Source organism: Girardinichthys multiradiatus, chromosome 6, assembly GCF_021462225.1.
Source record: "Girardinichthys multiradiatus isolate DD_20200921_A chromosome 6, DD_fGirMul_XY1, whole genome shotgun sequence".
NCBI lineage: Eukaryota > Metazoa > Chordata > Actinopteri > Cyprinodontiformes > Goodeidae > Girardinichthys > Girardinichthys multiradiatus.
In genome coordinates this window covers 24,691,630-24,712,539 of record NC_061799.1, presented here as the reverse complement: position 1 = coordinate 24,712,539, position 20,910 = coordinate 24,691,630, and the positions used below count along the sequence as shown (strand labels likewise).

The following is a 20,910-nucleotide window of genomic DNA, read 5'->3' as shown; positions in this document are numbered from 1 at the left end:
CATGATTATTTGAAGGTTGACGTTTTTTGTATTAAAAACACTTTTCTTTTATTGGTCGGATGAAATATGCTAATTTTGTGAGATAGGAATTTTGGGTTTTCATGAGCTGTATGCCAAAATCATTTGTATTAAGACAATAAAAGACCTGAAATATTTCAGTTAGTGTGCAATGAATCTAAAATATATGAATGTAAAATTTTCATCATGACATTATGGAAAATAATGAACTTTATCACAATATGCTAATTTTTTGAGAAGGACCTGTATGTTGAATTTTATGACTGTAATGTGTTGAAATGGGAAAGAGATCAACTGGTGTGAATAATTTGCAAAACACTGGAGTGGTATACTTTATGCTTTCTGGTGAATTCCATCATTTCCATTTGTTTACGTTGTTTTCTACTCTGCCCATTCATGTTGAGTTTTATGACAGCTGCACACTGACAGCTGGAAGATCTGTGACATCCAAGCTGCTTATTAGTTTAAGAGTAAGCAAAAGTTAGATTGACAGATGTTCCAAAGTTCATCTTCAAGTAGGGAACCTTGGCCAGCTTGGAGGCATGCTTGTATTCACAACTGGAAAACAGATGTGCATCTCTGCTGTTAGGGTCTAATGTAGCATCCAGCGTGGTCCAAATTACAATTTACAGTCTTGGATGTGATTTCAAAAGTTTGAATCAGGTTTTTCAGCAACATGCGTGAGGCATTTAATGAAAATTAAATGAAATGCAGGTTTTATGATTGGGTTTAAAAAACATGTCAGTCAAAATTTGGGGGTAATAACTGATAAAAGACAAAAAGCATGTGCAGCATGATCCAAAGTACTTGCCTGTCCTGAGTGAAGCGACCATGAGTGGAGACACACAAGACTTTGGGCTCCACATACTCCAGAGAGAACTCTTCTGCAGGCACTGCATACAACTTGTACTACACAGGAACATGGTAATATTAAAATACCATGCTACTTCTTTAAAAAAAAAAAACAAATGTAGATCGGACGTTTTTCTACATGTTTATGTGAAACACTGTCCTCACCAGAAGGAATGACGTTGTGGAAGTTTGCAGAAGAATCTCCGTCCTGTGAGACAACTCCAGCATGGCCACTTGATTTCTGCTGTCCACCGCCACACTCCGGCACAAAGTGCTGCATGGATTTAGGACAACATTAGCTGCAAACATTGAACTTTTACAGTGCCTTAAAGAAGTATCCATATTCCTCAAACGTTCTTACTTTTTATCACATTGCAACCACAGATTTTTATTTATTTTACTGGGATGCTGTGTCAGACCAACACAAAGTCGAGCATAAATGTGAAGTTGAAGGAAAAGGATACAAGGTGTTTCGATTTGTTTTACAAATGAAAATTTCAAAAAATGGGGCCTCCAACAGATTTTTCGTCCAGGATTGGTCTGCATTTAGCTTTTTCTATATCACCATCACTCTGACCAGTTTACCTTTTCCTTACTGAAGAAAAGCATCCACAATGCATAATACAACCACCGCCATGGTTTACAACCAACTTGGATCGTACGGGAGTAACTTTTTTGCTAAAATAATAATGTTTTGCATGCAGGCCAGAAAATCACATTTCTGTTTCATCAGACATTCATTGTTCACCATCATTCCTGTGTCCCTATTTGGCATGTAGCAAACTGCAAACAGCAGGCTTGTGGTAGAGCCATATTGATTCCTTTTTTGGATGATGAATTAAGAAGTGCTCCATAACCTTGCCCTGATTTTAAACGTCTCCACAACTTTATCCTTGAGCTGCCTGCTGCGTTCCTTGGTCTTCATGATGCTGTTTATGTTCTCTAACAAACCTCTGAGGCCTTCACAGAAAATCTGGATTTATACTGAGTTTTGATTGCATACAAATACAATTTATATACTAATTAGATTACTTCTAAAAGCAATTGGTGGCATTAGATTTCATTTAGTATAAGGGACTGTATGCTACCCTTTTCAGACTTATATTATGCACTACTTTGTGTTGGTTTATCACATAAAATCCCCCCCAAAAATATTGAAGTTTGTTGTTGATGATAAAATGTGGAAAATTACGAGTACATTTGCAAAGCACTTTATTTTAAGCAACAATAATCCGAAATCAATTAATAAACTACCACAATGCTGGTATTAGGGACGCTCTGAAAGAAACAAACACATGACTCACCTGAAAAGACAACTATAAATATTGGCTCGAGCCAAAATCTGTCTCCCTGGCTGATCGCTGAGGAGTATGTTGACATTCTGGACAGTGTCCATCTCACTGGCGTACTCCAGAATGAGGGTATACAGGCCTGAATGAGGTACACGAAGACTGAGCTCCAGGCGAGACTAAAAGACACAGAATATGTACATTATTAAGAGATATTATAAGATTTTAATTCCTCCAAATGTCATTTTATAAACTCACTTTCAACATATGATTTCCAGATTTGTTTTTTAAGAACCTTAGAGAAACTATTGTGACTCTGCTCTATAACTACTTCTTTATTCGCAAACAATTCACAGGTCTATCCAACACTAAACCTGTCTCCCGTTGAGAGCTGCCATGTCCGGGTGATCTGGAGTGGGACGCCGCACACGAGCCTGCCTCCTCTTCCTCCGCCCACTCCGGGTGGACAGCCTGCCCTGTGTTGCGAGCACAAAGCTGAAACCATCCATGGCGATGTGCTTGTACAACAGACAGCTTCAAGAAACAGAAAAAGAGAAGAGAGATTTCATTATGCTGTCGAAGAAAGTGTGAAACAAAGTAAGAAGGAAGGAAGAGGATTACTTTGCATCCTTGCTTGCAGTGTGTAAGTACGTGCATGGCTGGGTGACCTCTTCCTTCAGCAGAGGGGCCTCATAGTAATCTCGAGGCACCAGCACTAAATAATCCTGGGGTGGGAAGATAGTAATGTTTTATGTATTTCATTTGGGTCACATTTAAAGAGCCTTTCAAAAGTATTCCTACCCTTTTTACACACTTTCTCACATTACAACCACAATGTCAATGTAATTAAATTGAGTTTTATGTGATGGACCAACCATAATAGTACATAACTGTGAAGTGGAAGGCAAAGGAGACATGGTTTTAGAAACGTTTTTTTACTAATAAAATTCTAACGAGTGTGGCATACATTTTTATTTAGTCTCCATGAGATAATGCCTTATATAATCTCCTACAAATTACAGCTGCACGTATTTTGGGGTATGTTTCTACCCAATTTGCACATCTAGAGGTTGAGATTTGTTACTGTTCTTTTTCACAAAATGCCTCCAGTTCAGTCCAATTTGCTAGAGAGCGTCTGTGAACAGCAGCCTTAAAGTTTTTCAAAGAATTTCAATTGGATTTTGGTCTGAACTTTAACTAGGTCATTCTGATACATGGGTATACTTTGATCTTAAAGATTCCATTGGAGCTGGGACTATATGTTTAGGATCCTTGTCCTCCATCTTCCAGAAGAGCATCTTCACAGCACCATGCTGTGCTACCACCATGTTTCACAGAAGGAAGTGAGTGCTCCAGGTGACGTGCAATATTCTGCCACAGTTTTGCCTGGCCAAAAATGTAAACCAGAGAACCTTCCACATGTTTGCTGTATCCGCTACATGGCTTGAAGCAAACTACAAACAGGACTTCTTTTCTTCTTGTAACTCTTACATAAAGACCAAATTTGTGAAGTGCACAACTAATAAAACTTATTTCGTGGAAGGTTTGAAGCCATTACCCTTGCTCATTCCATTTTTTGAAGATGAATTAAATGGTGTAAACTTCTGCTTTGGGCTTCTTACTGTAACAACTTTGTCCCTGTGGTGTTCTTTGTCGTACTGTTTGGTAACTATTGTTCTCTAACAAACCTCTGAGGCTAATGAAGTGACATCTGAACAGAAGTAGTTGCACTGGATTTTATGTAGGAATATTGCAGTAAAAGGGTGCTGAACACAATTGCATGTAGCTCATTTCAGCTGTTTATTGATTAAAAAAATTTTTTAAAACCATGTGTCATTTTCTTTTTACTTCACAAGAATCCACTTATTTGTGTTGGTCTATCATATAAACCTCCCACAAAACAGATGTTTTTGGTTGTAAAGCAAGCATAAGGCAAATCCTAGTTGCTTGCCAGGTAAAACTTTACACAGAAACTTACCAGGAGAACCCCCTCAGCCCTTATATGAATGATCCATTTTCCAGGATTTAATGCAAAAGGCTCAGTAAAGCCCTCTCCTGGGATGGTGACAAAGGATGGGGATGAACTCGTAGGAAATATCACTTCCTTACTCTGACTTTCCCCTGCAGAACACCAAGCACAGATGTCATAAACTCCTACAGAGACCACGTCAATACTAAGACAACTCATCCACATATTTGCTCACATAAATGACAGGAAAGACAGGATTTCACTTCTTTAATGATGGGTTAGATTTCACAGTTTGATGGTAAAATGAGGAAACAGATACTATGTCAGAGGCAGTCTTACCTGCAGTGCCTCTGCTATTTGTAGCTTTGATGCTACCAGTCACAAAGACGCTGTTGGGGTTAATGAACCGTAGAACCACGTGGAAAAAATTCTGCTGCCCCTCTTTCAGATCAACATGCACTGTTACCCTGGCTTCACTCTGCAGGGACGACAGTCACACACTGATTCCAACAGCACAGGTTTGAGTAAACGATGAGCAAGTGGTGTTAGAGGGACAGATGAAAGGAAGGCGGGAAGGTTAAGCAAACAGAACGGGTTAATTAACAGAGAGCAAGAGCGGCAAAGAAAGCAAGATGGCCCCCCTTCACTTACAGTCACAGCAATACTCAGATTCAGCTTCTTCCACCACCAAGATCCAGGCTTTCACTCGGACTCTCCACTTTTTTCGGGGAGTGGAGTAGCGCAATATAATGTGGAAGGGCCCAGGAAAGCCAAGGCTAAGCGTTACAATCACCTCCGGCTGAGGACAGAGAGTGTTAGTTCTAAGAGCTGGTGCTCATATTCCCACATCAGCAGTGGAAAACAGGACGCTAAGTGATTATTTGTGCAGAGGCAAAAGCAGAAGATTTATTGTGAGCCCGAAAACCACTATAGTCTACTATAATTCTCACATTTAAATATCCACCAAATCCAAAGTACCGATGAGAATAGGCAAACCTGTGCAGGTGACATTATAGCATAACCTCTCCAGCTGAATTCTGGGAACTCTTGGGAGTTAAAACCAAAGCGGACTGGTCGAGCATTTGGTGTTGTGCCATCCTCCACCTCAAACTTTAGCTGGTGCAGAGATGGGAAGTAGTAACCAGGTACAGGCCTAGTGAGAGAAAAAATACATTTATATGGCTTTGCAAAAGTATTTTCACCCTTGGAACATTTTCACAGTTCATGACTTTACAACCATAAATTTCACTGTAGCTTAGTAAGACATTATCTTGATGACCAAAACAATGTAGCACATAACTGTAAAGTGCAGGGAAAATGATAATTTTTTTATCCTTTACAAATAAAAATTCTTTACAAATAAAAAGTGTGAGCTGTATTTCCATTGAGTTCCGTTTAAAGTGGAGTTATCTTATAAAACAGCTCAATATTTCACCAGGCACTGTATAATCCATCATCTAAAACTGAAAAGAGACCTAGATTGATAGGCCAAGCAAGAAGACTATTAATCAAAGGAGTATCAAAGAGGGCTCACATTAAAGAAAGAGGAACAATAACGGCTTGGATGTTCTCCAGAGTCGCACACTTATCTAGTTGTTTATACTTTGTAGTTGGGTGCACCGACCATTTTCTCTGTGCATCCAAGAGGCCCACTGCATAGTTATTATTGGAAGAAACCCATAGTAAGTCCTATCTGCAGTTTGGCACAAAGAATGTAGGAGAAATAGCAAATATAAATAAGAACACGCTCTGGTCAAATTAGATCAAATACAATGTTTTGAGCTACATGTGATGGAAAACTAATACTGCATATAAGCCTTAAAACACTATGGTAGCGGCAGCCTCATGCTGTGGGGAGGCTTTTCTTCAGCAGGAACATGGAATCTAGTCAAAGTTGATGGTAAGATAGATGACAGGAAAATCCTGGAAGAAAACCTGTCAGAAATTATAAATGACTTGGGACTGGAGTGGAGGTTCACCTTCCAGCAAGGCTACAATCCTAAACATAGTCCACATCTTAATACAAGTGAGAATATTAGGCAATCCAATCTGACAGAGCTTAAGCTTTATTGCAAAGAAGAATCCCCAAAGATATCTCTCCCTAGATGTGCAAATCACATAAAATCCCAATAAAATACACAGAAGTCTGTGGTTTTACCATGACAAAATTTGAACTTGAATTAATATTTTCTCAATGTTAGGTTTTCCAGAATGTAACAAATGCAGTATTTGATTAAAAAAAAAATAATAATGATAATAAATGAAACCATAGCTTACTCTGCGCACGTACGGCCAGTTACATTCTTCCGACACTGACACTGTCCAGACGTCTCGTCACATGCCATGCCGACAGCACCTCCTAAATCACACTGACAAGCTGAATGAGAGTGAAGAAAGAATGAAACTGGTTACTGAGGAAGAGTACTTCAACAACAGACTAAAAAAAAAAAAAAAAAACAGCAACTGGCTGAAATATTGCATTTTCCACCTAAAATACCTTTTTCATTTATTTACCAAGTTCGAATTGAATAATCATATATGAACTAAAACAAAATTCAATTCAATTATTTTTGTTTCCTTTATTTTTACTTTATGCTGTAATGTATATGAAGCTCACTATATTTATATGGATATTAATCCTGCTTTTTTATGTACGATAAACTTCAGATCTCTATTGACTTTGTCTCTGCATGCATCAGAAAAGCTTGTAAGAGATGCAAGTCTAGAGTCACCTGAAAAAAGGACTATGCAAATTATCTTTACATTAAAAATAGCTCACCTTCTTGTCCTTCTCTTTATAGTGTTTGAAGGTTTCACAGTGGTAACATTTCTGAACATAATTTTTAGAGCTGCTGCAAAGAACAATGGAACATTATTGTCCCCTTTTCCTATCAAAAAGTATAGTCCAGTGCATTATTTGGTAAAAGTAGTAAGGAAGTTAGCAATTTCCATATATGTAATTTGATCCACTTTTTTCCAACTACCACTCAGATAATTCGACACCATTTCAGAAAGTGAACTTTATGACAGAGATACAACAATATAGCTGTTTAGACTGGAATCGAACAATTTTCAGCTTGACTGAACCACATGTAAGCGCTACAGTGTTGCGCTGACAACACTCTTCAGTGTGGATATGGGTACTGAGTGAAGAAGACTTGAGACTTTAAAATGAAATGAAAGGAAACACAAAGATGTATAAAGCTATTCAAAAGGAGAGTGTAGTTTCTACGACACGTTTAAACATTTGATGTTGATGCACACTGAGAGAGTGAGAGATTTTCAGCAGATAACAGGAAGGCTGAAAGAAGTACAACAAAATTGCTTTGTTTTTTCATTTTAAGCTTTCATCCTCTGTCTGGTATGGAACACACTGAATTTGGAAATGTTGGCAGGCTTTAGGAAGTCTCAGAGTTAAGGACCTGTATTAGGGTTAGGAAAAAAAAAACTCACATCTTACTAATACTAACTGAGCTAATATAAGATGTTATAGACTGTCTAAAATGCCGACGCTGTAATCATTTCGTCTATGTTTTAAAATGATAAACCCTGGTGTACAGCAATTTCTCTCCTCCACGCAAAAAAACAGTTTTAATTATGTTAATTATAGCTCTGAAGGAGAAATCAGGATGGCCAGGTTGAACCTTTAAGAGATCAAACAATTGAAAATCGATCACAGAACTCTGACTGATGCATCTGTAGAATTTACATTAGTCTTCAACCTACGCTATTTGAAAACAAATGAGCCTCATACTGTTGCAACAAACTGTGGTGAAACAGTGTTCACCACGTTTTATCCTCTTTGGTCCATTGCATCCTTTGATAAAAGTATAAAAACTGTTTTTGTCAAGCCGTTTTACTCACTAAAGTACCTCTATGAGAACAGAAAGGCGAACCTGTTGTACATGTTGTAACTGACCCTTAATATCTCTGCTACCTTGATTCTTAACTCGTCCCTTCTTTATTCAGCTTACCTGACATAGTGTTGTCTTTTGAGATCATCTAGATCTGACATCATCTTTTCCAAAAACATAATTTGTTACTTACGAGTTACAAGTATTTTTCTCACGTCAACATGTGCAACATGTCGGTTAGTGACATCTTATTTTAAATGTCTGACAAAGGATCTTACCTTGACAGCCAAAATAGGTCTTCTTTTGTAGAAGGAAGTATCCCTCTTTGCAGGAGTCGCATGCATGGCCGCACACATCTGGCTTACAGTGACACTGTCCACTTCTCTGTAGAAACACATCAAGGAGAAAGGGTTATTTTTATTAACATAGAAGCAAATGCAATAGAGACAGTGATGAGTCCAAGAAGAGGTGGGGGTGTGTGTGTGTACCTTTGAATGTACCCACCTGCTCACATTCTCCAACACCACTCAGCGTCCCTTTCAGATCACACTGACATTCTGGAATGGAAAAAAATTAGACAAGAGAGGGGAGGGGTTGAGAAAATGTAACAGGGGAAAACCTGTGAATAGACTCTGATTACAGGATTTTGTAACACTCACAGGTGTAACACAACAACCCCAAAACCATTTAAGCTTAAAAGAAATAGAGGTCAAAAGTTCTAAGAGCTTTTTTGCTTTTTTTGTCCACAGATTGCTGCACATAAAAAAAAAAAAAAATCTTTCTCTGAAAGCCTGGCTACTTTCAGCCAGAGGCATTCTTGAGATATTAAAAGTGTGTTTTTCTTGTGTTTTCAAGTAGAGTGGCAGAGATATCAGTCTGGCAAGAGAGCAAAGCTGTAACATGAGAGCAATTTCTGGAGAACGCTTGGAGCCATTTTCAACATAAAGGGAGCAACTTTATTTTCCCCATGTGAGCTACATTTAGCTGATTAATGCACACGTTATAATATGGACAAATCTTGGTAATTATAACAGTGTATAAATCTAAGAATGTTCACAGGAATTCACTTGTGTTATTCTTTCGTTTCCCCCTGAGGAACAGGAATGGCAGTCTGGCCTTGTTGACAGGTGTATGTTGAAATATTGTGAGTAAAAAGGGCTAAGGCTCTGATCACTACCTTGTCAGACTGCTCTGGTTAAAAACTTTGGTTAAAAATGGGGTCAGTTGACAGGAATAATCCTGCTGGAAACATATGTATAACTCGGAAGCTTTTTTTTGCAAACCGTACACAAGATAAGCCCTTGCTCTAGATTTAACTCCAGAAGACCAGCAGAGACCCACAGCTTTGCTGGGAGAATCTGTTGTTAGCTTCATGAAAGGCTGCTAATAAGAAAGCCATTGTTGAAAGAAAGCCAAGTCCTTTTGCCATTTTAGGAGACAGTGCAAACATGTGGAAAAAGTTGCTCTGGGCAGAAAAGACCGATATAAAACATTTTCACCATACAAAATGCTAAGCGTGGAAAAAACCGCTCTACATCACTCTGAACAGACCATTGCCACAGTGACACATAGTGGTGGCAGCACCACGGTGTGGGGATGATTATCTTCAGGAGGGACAGGACAACCGCTCAGAGTTGATAAGAAAGTGGCTGGAACTAAATGCAGGGTAATACTGGAAGAAAATGTGAAATAATTGAATGCATGTTAAATTCTCAGCTCATTATTATGAAATATATTTCATTTTCCATTAAAAATCAGCTGTATACTATAAAAGAATTTTCATATAAAATTTTTACCTAGTGAGCCACGTTTGGTCGTAACGTAATGCACCTTGTATGCGCGAAGCTAATCTTTAACAGAAAGCTAACGTCGACTGGTGTGACTGTCGGTTGACTGGACCGCAGTGAACTGTGCTGGGTGACACAGAAAACATAACAGCAATAACCCCGATGGTTATGCCAGACAGCACTGAAGTCTTGAGTGCTGTGCTCTGCATTTTCCATGCGGACACGGTGCTCAATGGCTCTTAGGGTATCCACAATGGCGTCGTCTATCCTAACATTCTGGAGAGCAATTATCATCCTGATCATTTGAAAGATGTTTGTTTTTTGAGATTCTTTACTGGATTTCTGCAACAGTTTCTGGAAAATCACAACCGTTCTCTGGGACACGTGGTGAGTAGAATATTTAAGTTGAACTCTCCGGTTTCATTTGCAAAAAAACAGTATTGTTCTAGCTTATTTAGTCGCAACTCTACAGGCGTTTAAAAATAGATATGCAAATGGAAGCTATTATTTATTGATGTAAATACTTATTTCATAATGTTTCATTTATTTATTTATTTTTTGAACACTTTGGAGTCCCATACAAAAGACTTAAGACTTAGTTTAAGGAAAACTTGCATTATCTTTATGTTAGAATGGTCCAGTCAAAGTCCAGACCCAGGTTCAATTGATAATCCGCAGCCAAACCCTAAATTTTCATAACAATTTCAGTCTCTAATCTTGTATAGCTTGGAGAGACAAACTGCAGAGACAAGAACAGCAGCTGTCATTGCAGTGTAAGGTGGTTCTACAAAGTATTGATTAAGGAGGACTGAATATAAATGAACTTGAGTTGATCATTGATTGCTGATATTATCAAAATTAAATTTTATACAGTTATATTTGTGGTTGTAATTTGAAAAAATGTTTGAATACCGTTGCAATTTATTGAATAACAATCGTATTATTCAGGTTTCTGGTTACCTACCTGTGCATCCACGAGGGTTGTCTGCAGCTATATTCCAGTACAGAGGTTTACACCTGTCGCACAGCGTTCCTTCTACATTTGTTCGGCAGTGGCAGATACCCTGAAACAGCAGATAAGGAATCTAAAAGTTGTTTGGACTGGTTGCCGTTGCTGAAAGCCAGGTTACATTTGTTCACCATCATGTAGATAAAAACAGTCAGGAGGGCCTGCATATTGTGTTACAAAGCAAGTATTCTGAAATGAAAATTGGCATCTTTCTCCTGAAGGTGGGGTGTGTGTTGCCAACTTTAAAAGCAGAACTACTTGAGTAGCTGAGAGCTGTTTCGTGTGATTGTTGTTTCTTCCGTTTCAAGATGGAAGGAAGTCTCTTTTTCCTTCTCTGATTACATGCACATTTCATGGGAATAGCCTTTCTTTGTTGTGCAGTTTAATATTTGGGCCAAAGTTCAGCTATGTTATCAGGTGTGGGATAGTAAATCCATTTAAATTCACCACCCTGGGTTGGGCAGCAACCATTGGAAACTCTTTAAATACAAATTGAGTTCATAGCAAGAGGCTTACTGTTTGATGATTGGACACTTCTGTTCCATCTGGGTTACAAACACTGATGGAGTCTGAAAAATACAACAGGATTATTAGAAAATGTGTCATAAAATAAGGAAGGCAGACCTTACATGAATACATAAAAAGGATATGTTGAAATTTAGTAGAAATTTGCTATAGCCTACCAAAAATCCCTACAACTTCTGTGCTGATTCAAATTGCACCTGATTCTGCTCAATTGGTAAATGTTCAGTGTGTACAGTGTGCTCAATGGTGTTTACCTGAGCACTGAGGAAAACTGAGTCCAGATGCACAGCGGTCACACTGCTGGCCCACCATGCCTGGCAAACAGAGGCATTGACCTGATAATGGATTACATCCAGTTCCATAGGAACCTTCTGGCGAACACCGACAGGCTGGGGATAGTAAACAAGCAGAGTTTACAACTTATTTTATGCTGTAAATACTTTTAGGATTCTTTTAAAGATGCTTATTTTAATAATTATATTTCCTTAAGTGATTCCCATTTGTTTAATTCTTAAGAAGACCAAATGCAGCAATCCACACATAATTCTGATTAGAAGTTTACATACACTCCTCATCGGCATGATACTAAAATTAATGTGAGGCTTTTAATATATATGTTTTAGGTCAATGATTTTTTTTAAACCAGAATTTGATGCACAAATGATGCACATTTATTTGAGGTTATCTCAAATATATATAACCCCCTTACTAAAATTTGATTAAATGATCCCTTACCTTAACATACTGAGAAACCACACACTTTCAGCCGCCATCAACAAGGTCCTGGCACCATTCAGAATGGATATTTGACAGATAATCTTGGAAAAATTGATAGAGCTAATTTTAACTGGCTGATTTCCTGCCACGAACACAGTCTTTCATATTAGTCCACAGATTTTCAACAGTATAGTGGTGTGGGCCATTTCAGATGCCTAAAATAATCCAGCTTCATTCATTACAAAAAATGGTATGATGAGTAATTTGGGTCATCCTCCTGTTGGAGCATCCAGTTATGTTCACCTTTCAAGCCTCTTTAAGAATAATCTAAAGAACCACACCACCACCATGCTTGACAGTTAGAACGGTGCTCTTATATCGTGCTTGGGGGTTGTTGCGGACCCAAATTGCACCTTGAACAAGGTAGACGCATGATGAAGATATATATATAATATCAGAGATGTGTGGACAGGGATGAAGAAGATCACAGGCTTCAAGCAGAAGGATGATCAGACCGATGGAGGTCTGGACAGAGCCAATGAATTGAACACATTCTTCAATAGGTTCAGTTCAGAAACAAGCTTCGCATTCTCCTCTCCTGCTCACAGCCAAACAGACATTCCACCTTCCTTTGACCCACAGCTGTCCAGTAACACCTCACATTTTTTATCTTCCACCTCAGCCCTAGACCCTTCTGCTTCTACATGTTTGCCTTCAACCATATCAGAAGATGCTGATACTTCCTTTGCTTCCCCCTTCCACCTGTGTGTCTCAAGAAGTCAGGTGAAGAGACAACTGGAGAGACTGAATAGGAATAAGGCTGCAGGTACAGATCATGTCAGCCCTAGAGTCTTGAAGGGCTGTGCAGAGCAGCTCTGTGGGATTCTGCAGCACCTCTTCAACCTTAGCCTGGCCCAGAAGAAGGTTCCGGTGTTGTGGAAGACCTCCTGTCTTGTTCCGGTACCAAAGAAAACTCACCCATCAGTCCTCAATGACTATAGACCTGTTGCCCTGACATCTCACATCATGAAGGTCCTAGAGAGACTCCTGTTGGCCCACCTGAGTAAGCAAACAGTAAACCATCAGGACCCCCTTCAGTTTGCTTATCGCTGTGGAGTTGGAGTTGAAGATGCCATCATACACCTGCTTCAACAAACCCACTGTCATCTGGACAAAGCCAGCAGCACTGTGAGGATCATGTTCTTTGATTTCTCCAGTGCATTTAAGACAATCCAACCTGATTTGCTTTGTCAGAAACTCCAGAAGACTCAGGTGGAGGCCTCAACAATCTCCTGGATCAAAGACTACCTGACATACAGACCACAGTTTGTGAGACTGAAGGGTTGTGAGTCTAACCAGATAGTCAGCAGCACAGGAGCACCACAGGGGACTGTACTCTCACCATTCCTTTTCACTCTGTACACCTCAGACTTCCAGGACAAGACAGACTCCTGTCATCTGCAGAAATACTCGGATGATTCTGCAGTTGTGGGGTGGATCAGAGATGGACAAGAAGCTGAGTACAGGAAGGTGGTGGACCGCTTTGTGGCATGGTGTGGAAACAATCATCTCATTTTGAACGTGACTAAAACAAAGGAGATGATTGTAGATTTTAAGAGAAACAGGAATAAGTCAAAAACTATTTCCATCATGGGAGAAGAGTTGGAGGTGGTGGAGGAGTATAAATACCTCGGTGTTCACCTGGACAACAGACTAGTGGAGATGCAACTGTGAAGCCATCTACAAGAAGGGACAGAGCAGACTGTACATCTTGAGGAAGCTTAGGTCCTTTGGTGTTTGCAGCAAGATGCTGCATATCTTCTATAAGTCTGTTGTGGAGAGAGTGATCTCTTCTGCCATCATCTGCTGGGGAAGCAGCATCAGAGCCAGGGACTCAAAAAAGCTCAACAAGCTGATAAAAAAGGCTGGTTCTGTTCTGGGGACTCCTCTGGAACCTCTGGAGATCATTGTGGAAAGACGGATTCTTCATAAAATGAAGAACATTATTGAGAACCCTGAGCATCCTCTTCATGAGACTGTCCTACAACAACAGAGTGTCTTCAGTCAGAGGCTTCTTCAGATCTGCTGTAAGACGGAGCGCTACAGGAGATTCTTCCTGCCCACAGCCATCAGCATCTACAACGGCTCTTTGAAGAAACCTTCATAATATGAGCTATAACAACATTTAATTTCCCTTTGGGATTAATAAAGTATTTTTGAATTGAATTGAATTGAATATTTTAATGATCAAACTGAAGACTTACAAGACTGGAGGAAACACAGGAACCAGAGAGACAGCAACAGACGAATCCCGTGGAGCGCAAACAGAAACCAGGAACTTAAATACAGCGGAGGTGTAATGAGCTACATGAAAACCAGGTGAGCACAATCAACAGAATGCAGTGCAGCCGAGGGAAAGGTAGACTCGTGGGCACAGAATGGATTTAAACACAAACAGTGAGAACAAAAACACAATCCGCTGCTGAGCATTACATCTTAGGTTTGAATGCCTCAAACTGAGTCCTCCAAACATACAAATAGTGTGTCATTGTGGTAAAATAGTTTAGTCTTTGTCTTGTCTGACAACAAATCCTTCTCCAGAAGACATTAGGCTTGCTCGTGTGAGCAGCTGCGAATTTCACTGTTGCTTAAAGGTATTGCTTTTAGGACAGGGGCTTTTACTTGGCTAAGTTAAACTGGGTCCACCGGGGTCAGTGAGACTGGTGTTCCAGCATCTTCCATTTCATGATAGAGTTTATTCTTGTACGTCCCTGGGTTGTTCTTCCTAAAATCCTAAGAATTTTCCTTTCACTTGAGAGTGACTGTTTGGGTAAGATAGTTGAAACTTTGAAACATTTGGGAGTTCCAACAGGACAATGACCTCAAAAATGCGTGAACATTATTTTTGGAATGGATAAAGCAGGCCGTAAAGCTTTTACAATGACCCTCCAAAAGGGCCGATGTCCGACATGTTAAAAAATAAAAGCTGGGTTACTCGCAGGAAACCATCCAATTTGAATGAGATCTACTATGTCAGACAGGAAAAGCGGTCAAAGGGCCAGCCAGAATAGCACCAGGACTTTATTAATGGCTATAAAATATGTGGTTTGTTAACAACTCACTATGGGACATTAAGTGAAATATAAAGGGTGTGTATTAATTTTTTTGAGCATGTATGTATAATTTTGATCCTGTTTAGATTCCAGTTTCTGACTAGAACTGCATTTCACTTCTTTGAGTGTCATTTATAATTCCCTAAGAAATGACAGATATCAAACAGGATTAGGTAGGTTTTTACAGGATCCTTTGGAAAACTGCAGATTTTATGCTCCTGTTCTGCACTAAAACAAAAAGCTCCATGTTTTCTTTGCACGATCAAACCAGCAGAACTCACCAGCACAGTCTGGATATCCATAGAAACCTGGTGCACACTGGTCACACTCACTGCCCTGGTAGTTAGGGAGGCAGTTACACTGACCATTCGGACTGCACACGTTTTCAGCCACCCCAGCCCCATCACAACGGCATGCTGAAGACAGATATACATCATCATAGACTAAATGGAGATGTATTCAAAATATCTCTACTAATCACATCGCTGGAACAGATCCAGACTTCCTTTTATGGTTTAATATATTTCATAACATCCTTTGGCCATCTCTTTAAAAATAAAAAGTATCACTATCAATATTTTCTTTGGGTTGAGGGTTCTCTCACCCTGACAGCGTGGGAAGGAGTGGTATCCAGGTTCACAACGGTCGCATCGCTCCCCCTCCACTCCCCGACGGCAAAGGCAGCGCCCATAAACATCACATACGACGTGCATTGTCCCTCTGTAGTCACAAATGCACGCTGCAGACAAACACAGAGGAGGTATTTTTTTTCACAATAAGAACAACTCCCTATGCAACTTAGTGGCCCAGCTAAACAATGTTTGCTATTAAATAGTAGTTACACTTCTGTATGACTTGCGGAGCCTTGCTTGGTGTTGTTTGTGCTTAAACCTGGCACTACTGCTGACCCCGCCAGAGACTGCCACTGTTTTACATCCTTAAGAAACTGTGAAATCCAGTTTATAAAAATCTGCTGAGCACAATTTATCTCAGTCGGCTCACAGTGAGAAAGAATATTTATTGAACTGACAGGTTAAAGGATTATTTATTGTTTGTTTATGTTCTTCAAAGAATAAAATAACTGAAATTGATAGGGGTTAGAGGTTTTTCTTAAGATTTTGGTTCCCAGCTCAAACAAAATAAAAAAAGGGAATTTAGAACAGGGGCCGTGACTAATATTAGCCTGGTGAGTTCTCACTAAAGAGTCCCAGAGGACTGCTGCTATAATGAGAGGGCATAGAGCACTTTAACTTAAATCCTCACTGATAGACCAGATCTTTTTGAACCATCCAACTGTTACGCTTTTATTATCTGTTGTTCATTTCTATCTAACATGTCAGTATTCTTACCCTTATTTTTAAATCCAAACAGAAGAGACAGTTTTGAATCAATTCAAGCATGATTGACCTCAAGCCCTTCTTATTAAAGTTTAATTCAAGCGCATACTAAGTCAGACTAAGTGGTACCTAACATTGTCGTCTTCGGTCTTTCTTTAACTATTTTATCTCCGTGTAAGTAAAACATGACTGAGATGACTGAGAAAGTTGTCCAATAAAAAGCTTTTTCAACTGGCATATACTAGCAGAGGTCCTATAAATACAGAAAATGTCCCTGAGAACAAGCAATAAAAGCATGCAACATAGCCCAGCTTCATTTTAGGTCTAACCACACTTACGCTGACATCTAGGAGAGTTGAAATAGCCTGGGGGGCAGGCAGTGGGTCCTACACAGGGAGAGAAAACAAGAATAACAGTTTTAAAGTGCCTGTCAGACTCAGTTGTGTTGTGACAAGCTACAAAATTAACTTACCCACTATTGGGCCTGCAGGCGATTTGGTGGTCGTCAAGTATACAGGGTAAGCTATTTCCAAAAAAGGCATTAAATGAAGACATAATGATAACAATGAAATAATACCATCTTTGTTGACTTTAAGTGTGTGAAAATTAAATTTCCTTAATAAAAGCATAAAACTGCACTTAGAGGAGTTTGATTTTAAAGAAAATTACAAATAGATATACTCAAAACAATACTGATGAGTTGCCTCATTCCTTCTGTAATGTCACTAGAGGCCTGTGTGCATGGAAGCTTGTTTTAGGAATGGTAGATTTTAACTGGATTGACAAATCATAATTAAACCAAATTTGGCTGATTTTACAGAAAAGCCTGGTTAGTAGCTTTAAACTAATCTTCTAAAGAAAATAGATTTTGAATTATGTTAGCTGAGAGATGAACGTGATGACAGGAACAGTGCAGAGATTAGGGCACCATTCAACCAAGCACCAAAACTGTTTGACAAAGAACTTTGCTGTTATTTTGACTGATATCCTGGTGACCATGAAAGGAGAAAAACGTTTATTAAAACCAATGTAACTAAATGGAGTGGGACAGGGCTTTAACCATTGCTGATTAATATATATAATTTTACTTGAAAGAAACATTTTTCAATGTATACACTGGGACTACTTTAAATCTCTGCTTTAAATGTGTGGTAATTATCATGTAATTTCAGAATAAAAATTGCACAACCTTCCCTTCAAATGGTAACACACAGTATGTGTAAATATTGATGCACGCAGAAACAAAAAACAACAAACATCTCAGGGAGCCAAGAGCGCCTGTCAATATGTGGAGCCTGGTTTTGTCAGGGCGAAGAGATTGCGGATAAGAAAACCGCTTAATAAAACTAAAAGAATAAATCTTTCACATATAAACAACAATTAAAAGTGAAGTTAATGATTCAAAGGACCCCGGGCAAACCTGAAGACGGCATGTGCCAGCGACAGAGTAAACAGTCGATGAAACATCAAAAATTACTAAGAGATGAAAGACTGAGTGTCTTATCTCTACAGCTTTGCAGACAGCTGAGTCTTTGCCAGAGAAGACCCACTTGATAATATGGGGAAATTCTCTTTCAGGGTTCAGTATTTTTTGGTGGAATGTGTTATAACATGAGTCCAATCTGCAGTGGGTGAATTTATCTCTCTTTGTTTTCCAACAGGAATAAACTTTTCTCTTGTAGGGAAACTCCAGGAAAATGCTAAAAAAAGACTGCTAGACATAATTTCAGCCGTAAAATAAAGATCTCATTTTCATTTGTTTTGGTTTGAGTCAACATTAAATCCTTATCCAGTTACTGAAGGAAAAGTAAATGTCAGTGCTATTGTTTGGACTACATTTATTTCCATATATAGCCCAAACATTGCAGATTAATGTATATACATTTGTCTTAAAGTCTAATGTATTATTCAACTGACAAATAAAATTAATATCAAAATGTTGAAGGTATATGGAAAGCTAAACTTACGAATGCACTCAGGATAGTAATAACGTCCATCAGAGCAGCGATCGCAGTTTTCTCCTGCAAATTGTGGCTTGCAGATACACCTTCCAGACCCCATCTCACAGCCAGCTGTAATCCTTTCATCACAACTACAAGCTAAAGAGTGTCAGAGATTTTCATTAGAATAGGCAAACATTTCAATAACCACACAAGTAGTGATGTCCCTGGTAAAGATGTGATGATACCACTTGGGCATAATTTCACACAATTAACTCAAACAGCACCACAAACACAATTATTGACACCCCACAAAATCTCTGTAGAGTAAGTCTAAGATTTATTTATGTATATTTTACTTTTGAAATAATTTGAGTATGTTGGAACGTCTATTTAGTAATTCATGACATCTTATTACAATGGGGAATGAATATTATGTGACATAGATATCAATTCCTCTTAGCCACTTTTCAAAATGGGAAAGAGAGTCAACGAAAGCAGATGTGTGTTGAGTTTAAGCTGGGGAATGGCTTGAAAAGAATAACTACTCACCTAAATTTGCCTGTATCTCTGGTCGGCCTAATCTGTCTTACTATAACAATCATACACATAAGGAGTTTATTAAACTCTATTGGGACTTTAACTGGAAATATGTGCTTTGGTTAGATGAGACTAAGATTGAGCTTTTCACAGATGATTTGGACAGGGATGAAGAAGATCACAGGCTTCAAGCAGAAGGATGATCAGACCGATGGAGGTCTGGACAGAGCCAATGAATTGAACACATTCTTCAATAGGTTCAGTTCAGAAACAAGCTTCGCATTCTCCTCTCCTGCTCACAGCCAAACAGACATTCCACCTTCCTTTGACCCACAGCTGTCCAGTAACACCTCAAATGTTTTATCTTCCACCTCAGCCCTAGACCCTTCTGCTTCTACATGTTTGCCTTCAACCATATCAGAAGATGCTGATACTTCCTTTGCTTCCCCCTTCCACCTGTGTGTCTCAAGAAGTCAGGTGAAGAGACAACTGGAGAGACTGAATAGGAATAAGGCTGCAGGTACAGATCATGTCAGCCCTAGAGTCTTGAAGGGCTGTGCAGAGCAGCTCTGTGGGATTCTGCAGCACCTCTTCAACCTTAGCCTGGCCCAGAAGAAGGTTCCGGTGTTGTGGAAGACCTCCTGTCTTGTTCCGGTACCAAAGAAAACTCACCCATCAGTCCTCAATGACTATAGACCTGTTGCCCTGACATCTCACATCATGAAGGTCCTAGAGAGACTCCTGTTGGCCCACCTGAGTAAGAAAACAGTAAACCATCAGGACCCCCTTCAGTTTGCTTATCGCTGTGGAGTTGGAGTTGAAGATGCCATCATACACCTGCTTCAACAAACCCACTGTCATCTGGACAAAACCAGCAGCACTGTGAGGATCATGTTCTTTGTTTTCTCCAGTGCATTTAATACAATCCAACCTGATTTGCTTTGTCAGAAACTCCAGAAGACTCAGGTGGAGGCCTCAACAATCTCCTGGATCAAAGACTACCTGACAAACAGACCACAGTTTGTGAGACTGAAGGGTTGTGGGTCTAACCAGGTGGTCAGCAGCACAGGAGCACCACAGGGGACTGTACTCTCACCATTCCTTTTCACTCTGTACACCTCAGACTTCCAGTACAAGACCGACTCCCGTCATCTGCAGAAATACTCGGATGATTCTGCAGTTGTGGGGTGGATCAGAGATGGACAAGAAGCTGAGTACAGGAAGGTGGTGGACCGCTTTGTGGCATGGTGTGGAAACAATCATCTCATTTTGAACGTGACTAAAACAAAGGAGATGATTGTAGATTTTAAGAGAAACAGGAATAAGTCAAAAACTATTTTCATCATGGGAGAAAAAGTGGAGGTGGTGGAGGAGTATAAATACCTCGGTGTTCACCTGGACAACAGACTAGAGTGGAGATGCAACTGTGAAGCCATCTACAAGAAGGGACAGAGCAGACTGTACTTCTTGAGGAAGCTTAGGTCCTTTGATGTTTGCAGCAAGATGCTGCATATCTTCTATAAGTCTGTTGTGGAGAGTTTGATCTCTTCTGCCATCATCTGCTGGGGAAGCAGCATCAGAACCAGGGACTTAAAAAAGCTCAACAAGCTGATAAAAAAGGCTGGCTCTGTTCTGGGGACTCCTCTGGAACCTCTGGAGATCATTGTGGAAAGAAGGATTCTTCATAAAATGAAGAACATTATGGAGAACCCTGAGCATCCTCTTCATGAGACTGTCCTACAACAACAGTGTCTTCAGTCAGAGGCTTCTTCAGATCTGCTGTAAGACAGAGCGCTACAGGAGATCCTTCCTGCCCACAGCCATCAGCATCTACAACGACTCTTTGAGGAAACCTTCATAATATGAGCTATAACAACATTTAATTTCCCTTTGGGATTAATAAAGTATTTTTGAATTGAATTGAATTTGAATTCACCAACAAACACAGGAGGCTCACCCA

The 20,910-nt window shown here is 39.5% G+C and overlaps 1 protein-coding gene across 1 annotated transcript in view; it reads right to left on the bottom strand.

Annotated features, from left to right (window-relative positions):
• Nucleotides 1-20,910, bottom strand: part of LOC124869873 (laminin subunit alpha-3-like) — a 98,494-nt gene that overhangs the window by 42,713 nt on the left and 34,871 nt on the right. The window contains exons 10-28 of the mRNA XM_047368073.1: nt 18,438-18,569; nt 16,943-16,993; nt 16,809-16,856; nt 15,738-15,872; nt 15,415-15,549; nt 11,558-11,692; nt 11,295-11,347; nt 10,734-10,833; nt 8,487-8,539; nt 8,261-8,366; nt 6,406-6,505; nt 5,125-5,281; nt 4,468-4,606; nt 4,138-4,280; nt 2,781-2,884; nt 2,534-2,693; nt 2,175-2,338; nt 1,036-1,144; nt 830-927 (exon numbers count right to left, since the gene is read on the bottom strand). Of these exons, the coding sequence (XP_047224029.1) occupies nt 830-927; nt 1,036-1,144; nt 2,175-2,338; nt 2,534-2,693; nt 2,781-2,884; nt 4,138-4,280; nt 4,468-4,606; nt 5,125-5,281; nt 6,406-6,505; nt 8,261-8,366; nt 8,487-8,539; nt 10,734-10,833; nt 11,295-11,347; nt 11,558-11,692; nt 15,415-15,549; nt 15,738-15,872; nt 16,809-16,856; nt 16,943-16,993; nt 18,438-18,569 (2,122 nt within the window). The remainder of the gene's footprint in view (nt 1-829; nt 928-1,035; nt 1,145-2,174; nt 2,339-2,533; nt 2,694-2,780; nt 2,885-4,137; nt 4,281-4,467; nt 4,607-5,124; nt 5,282-6,405; nt 6,506-8,260; nt 8,367-8,486; nt 8,540-10,733; nt 10,834-11,294; nt 11,348-11,557; nt 11,693-15,414; nt 15,550-15,737; nt 15,873-16,808; nt 16,857-16,942; nt 16,994-18,437; nt 18,570-20,910) is intronic.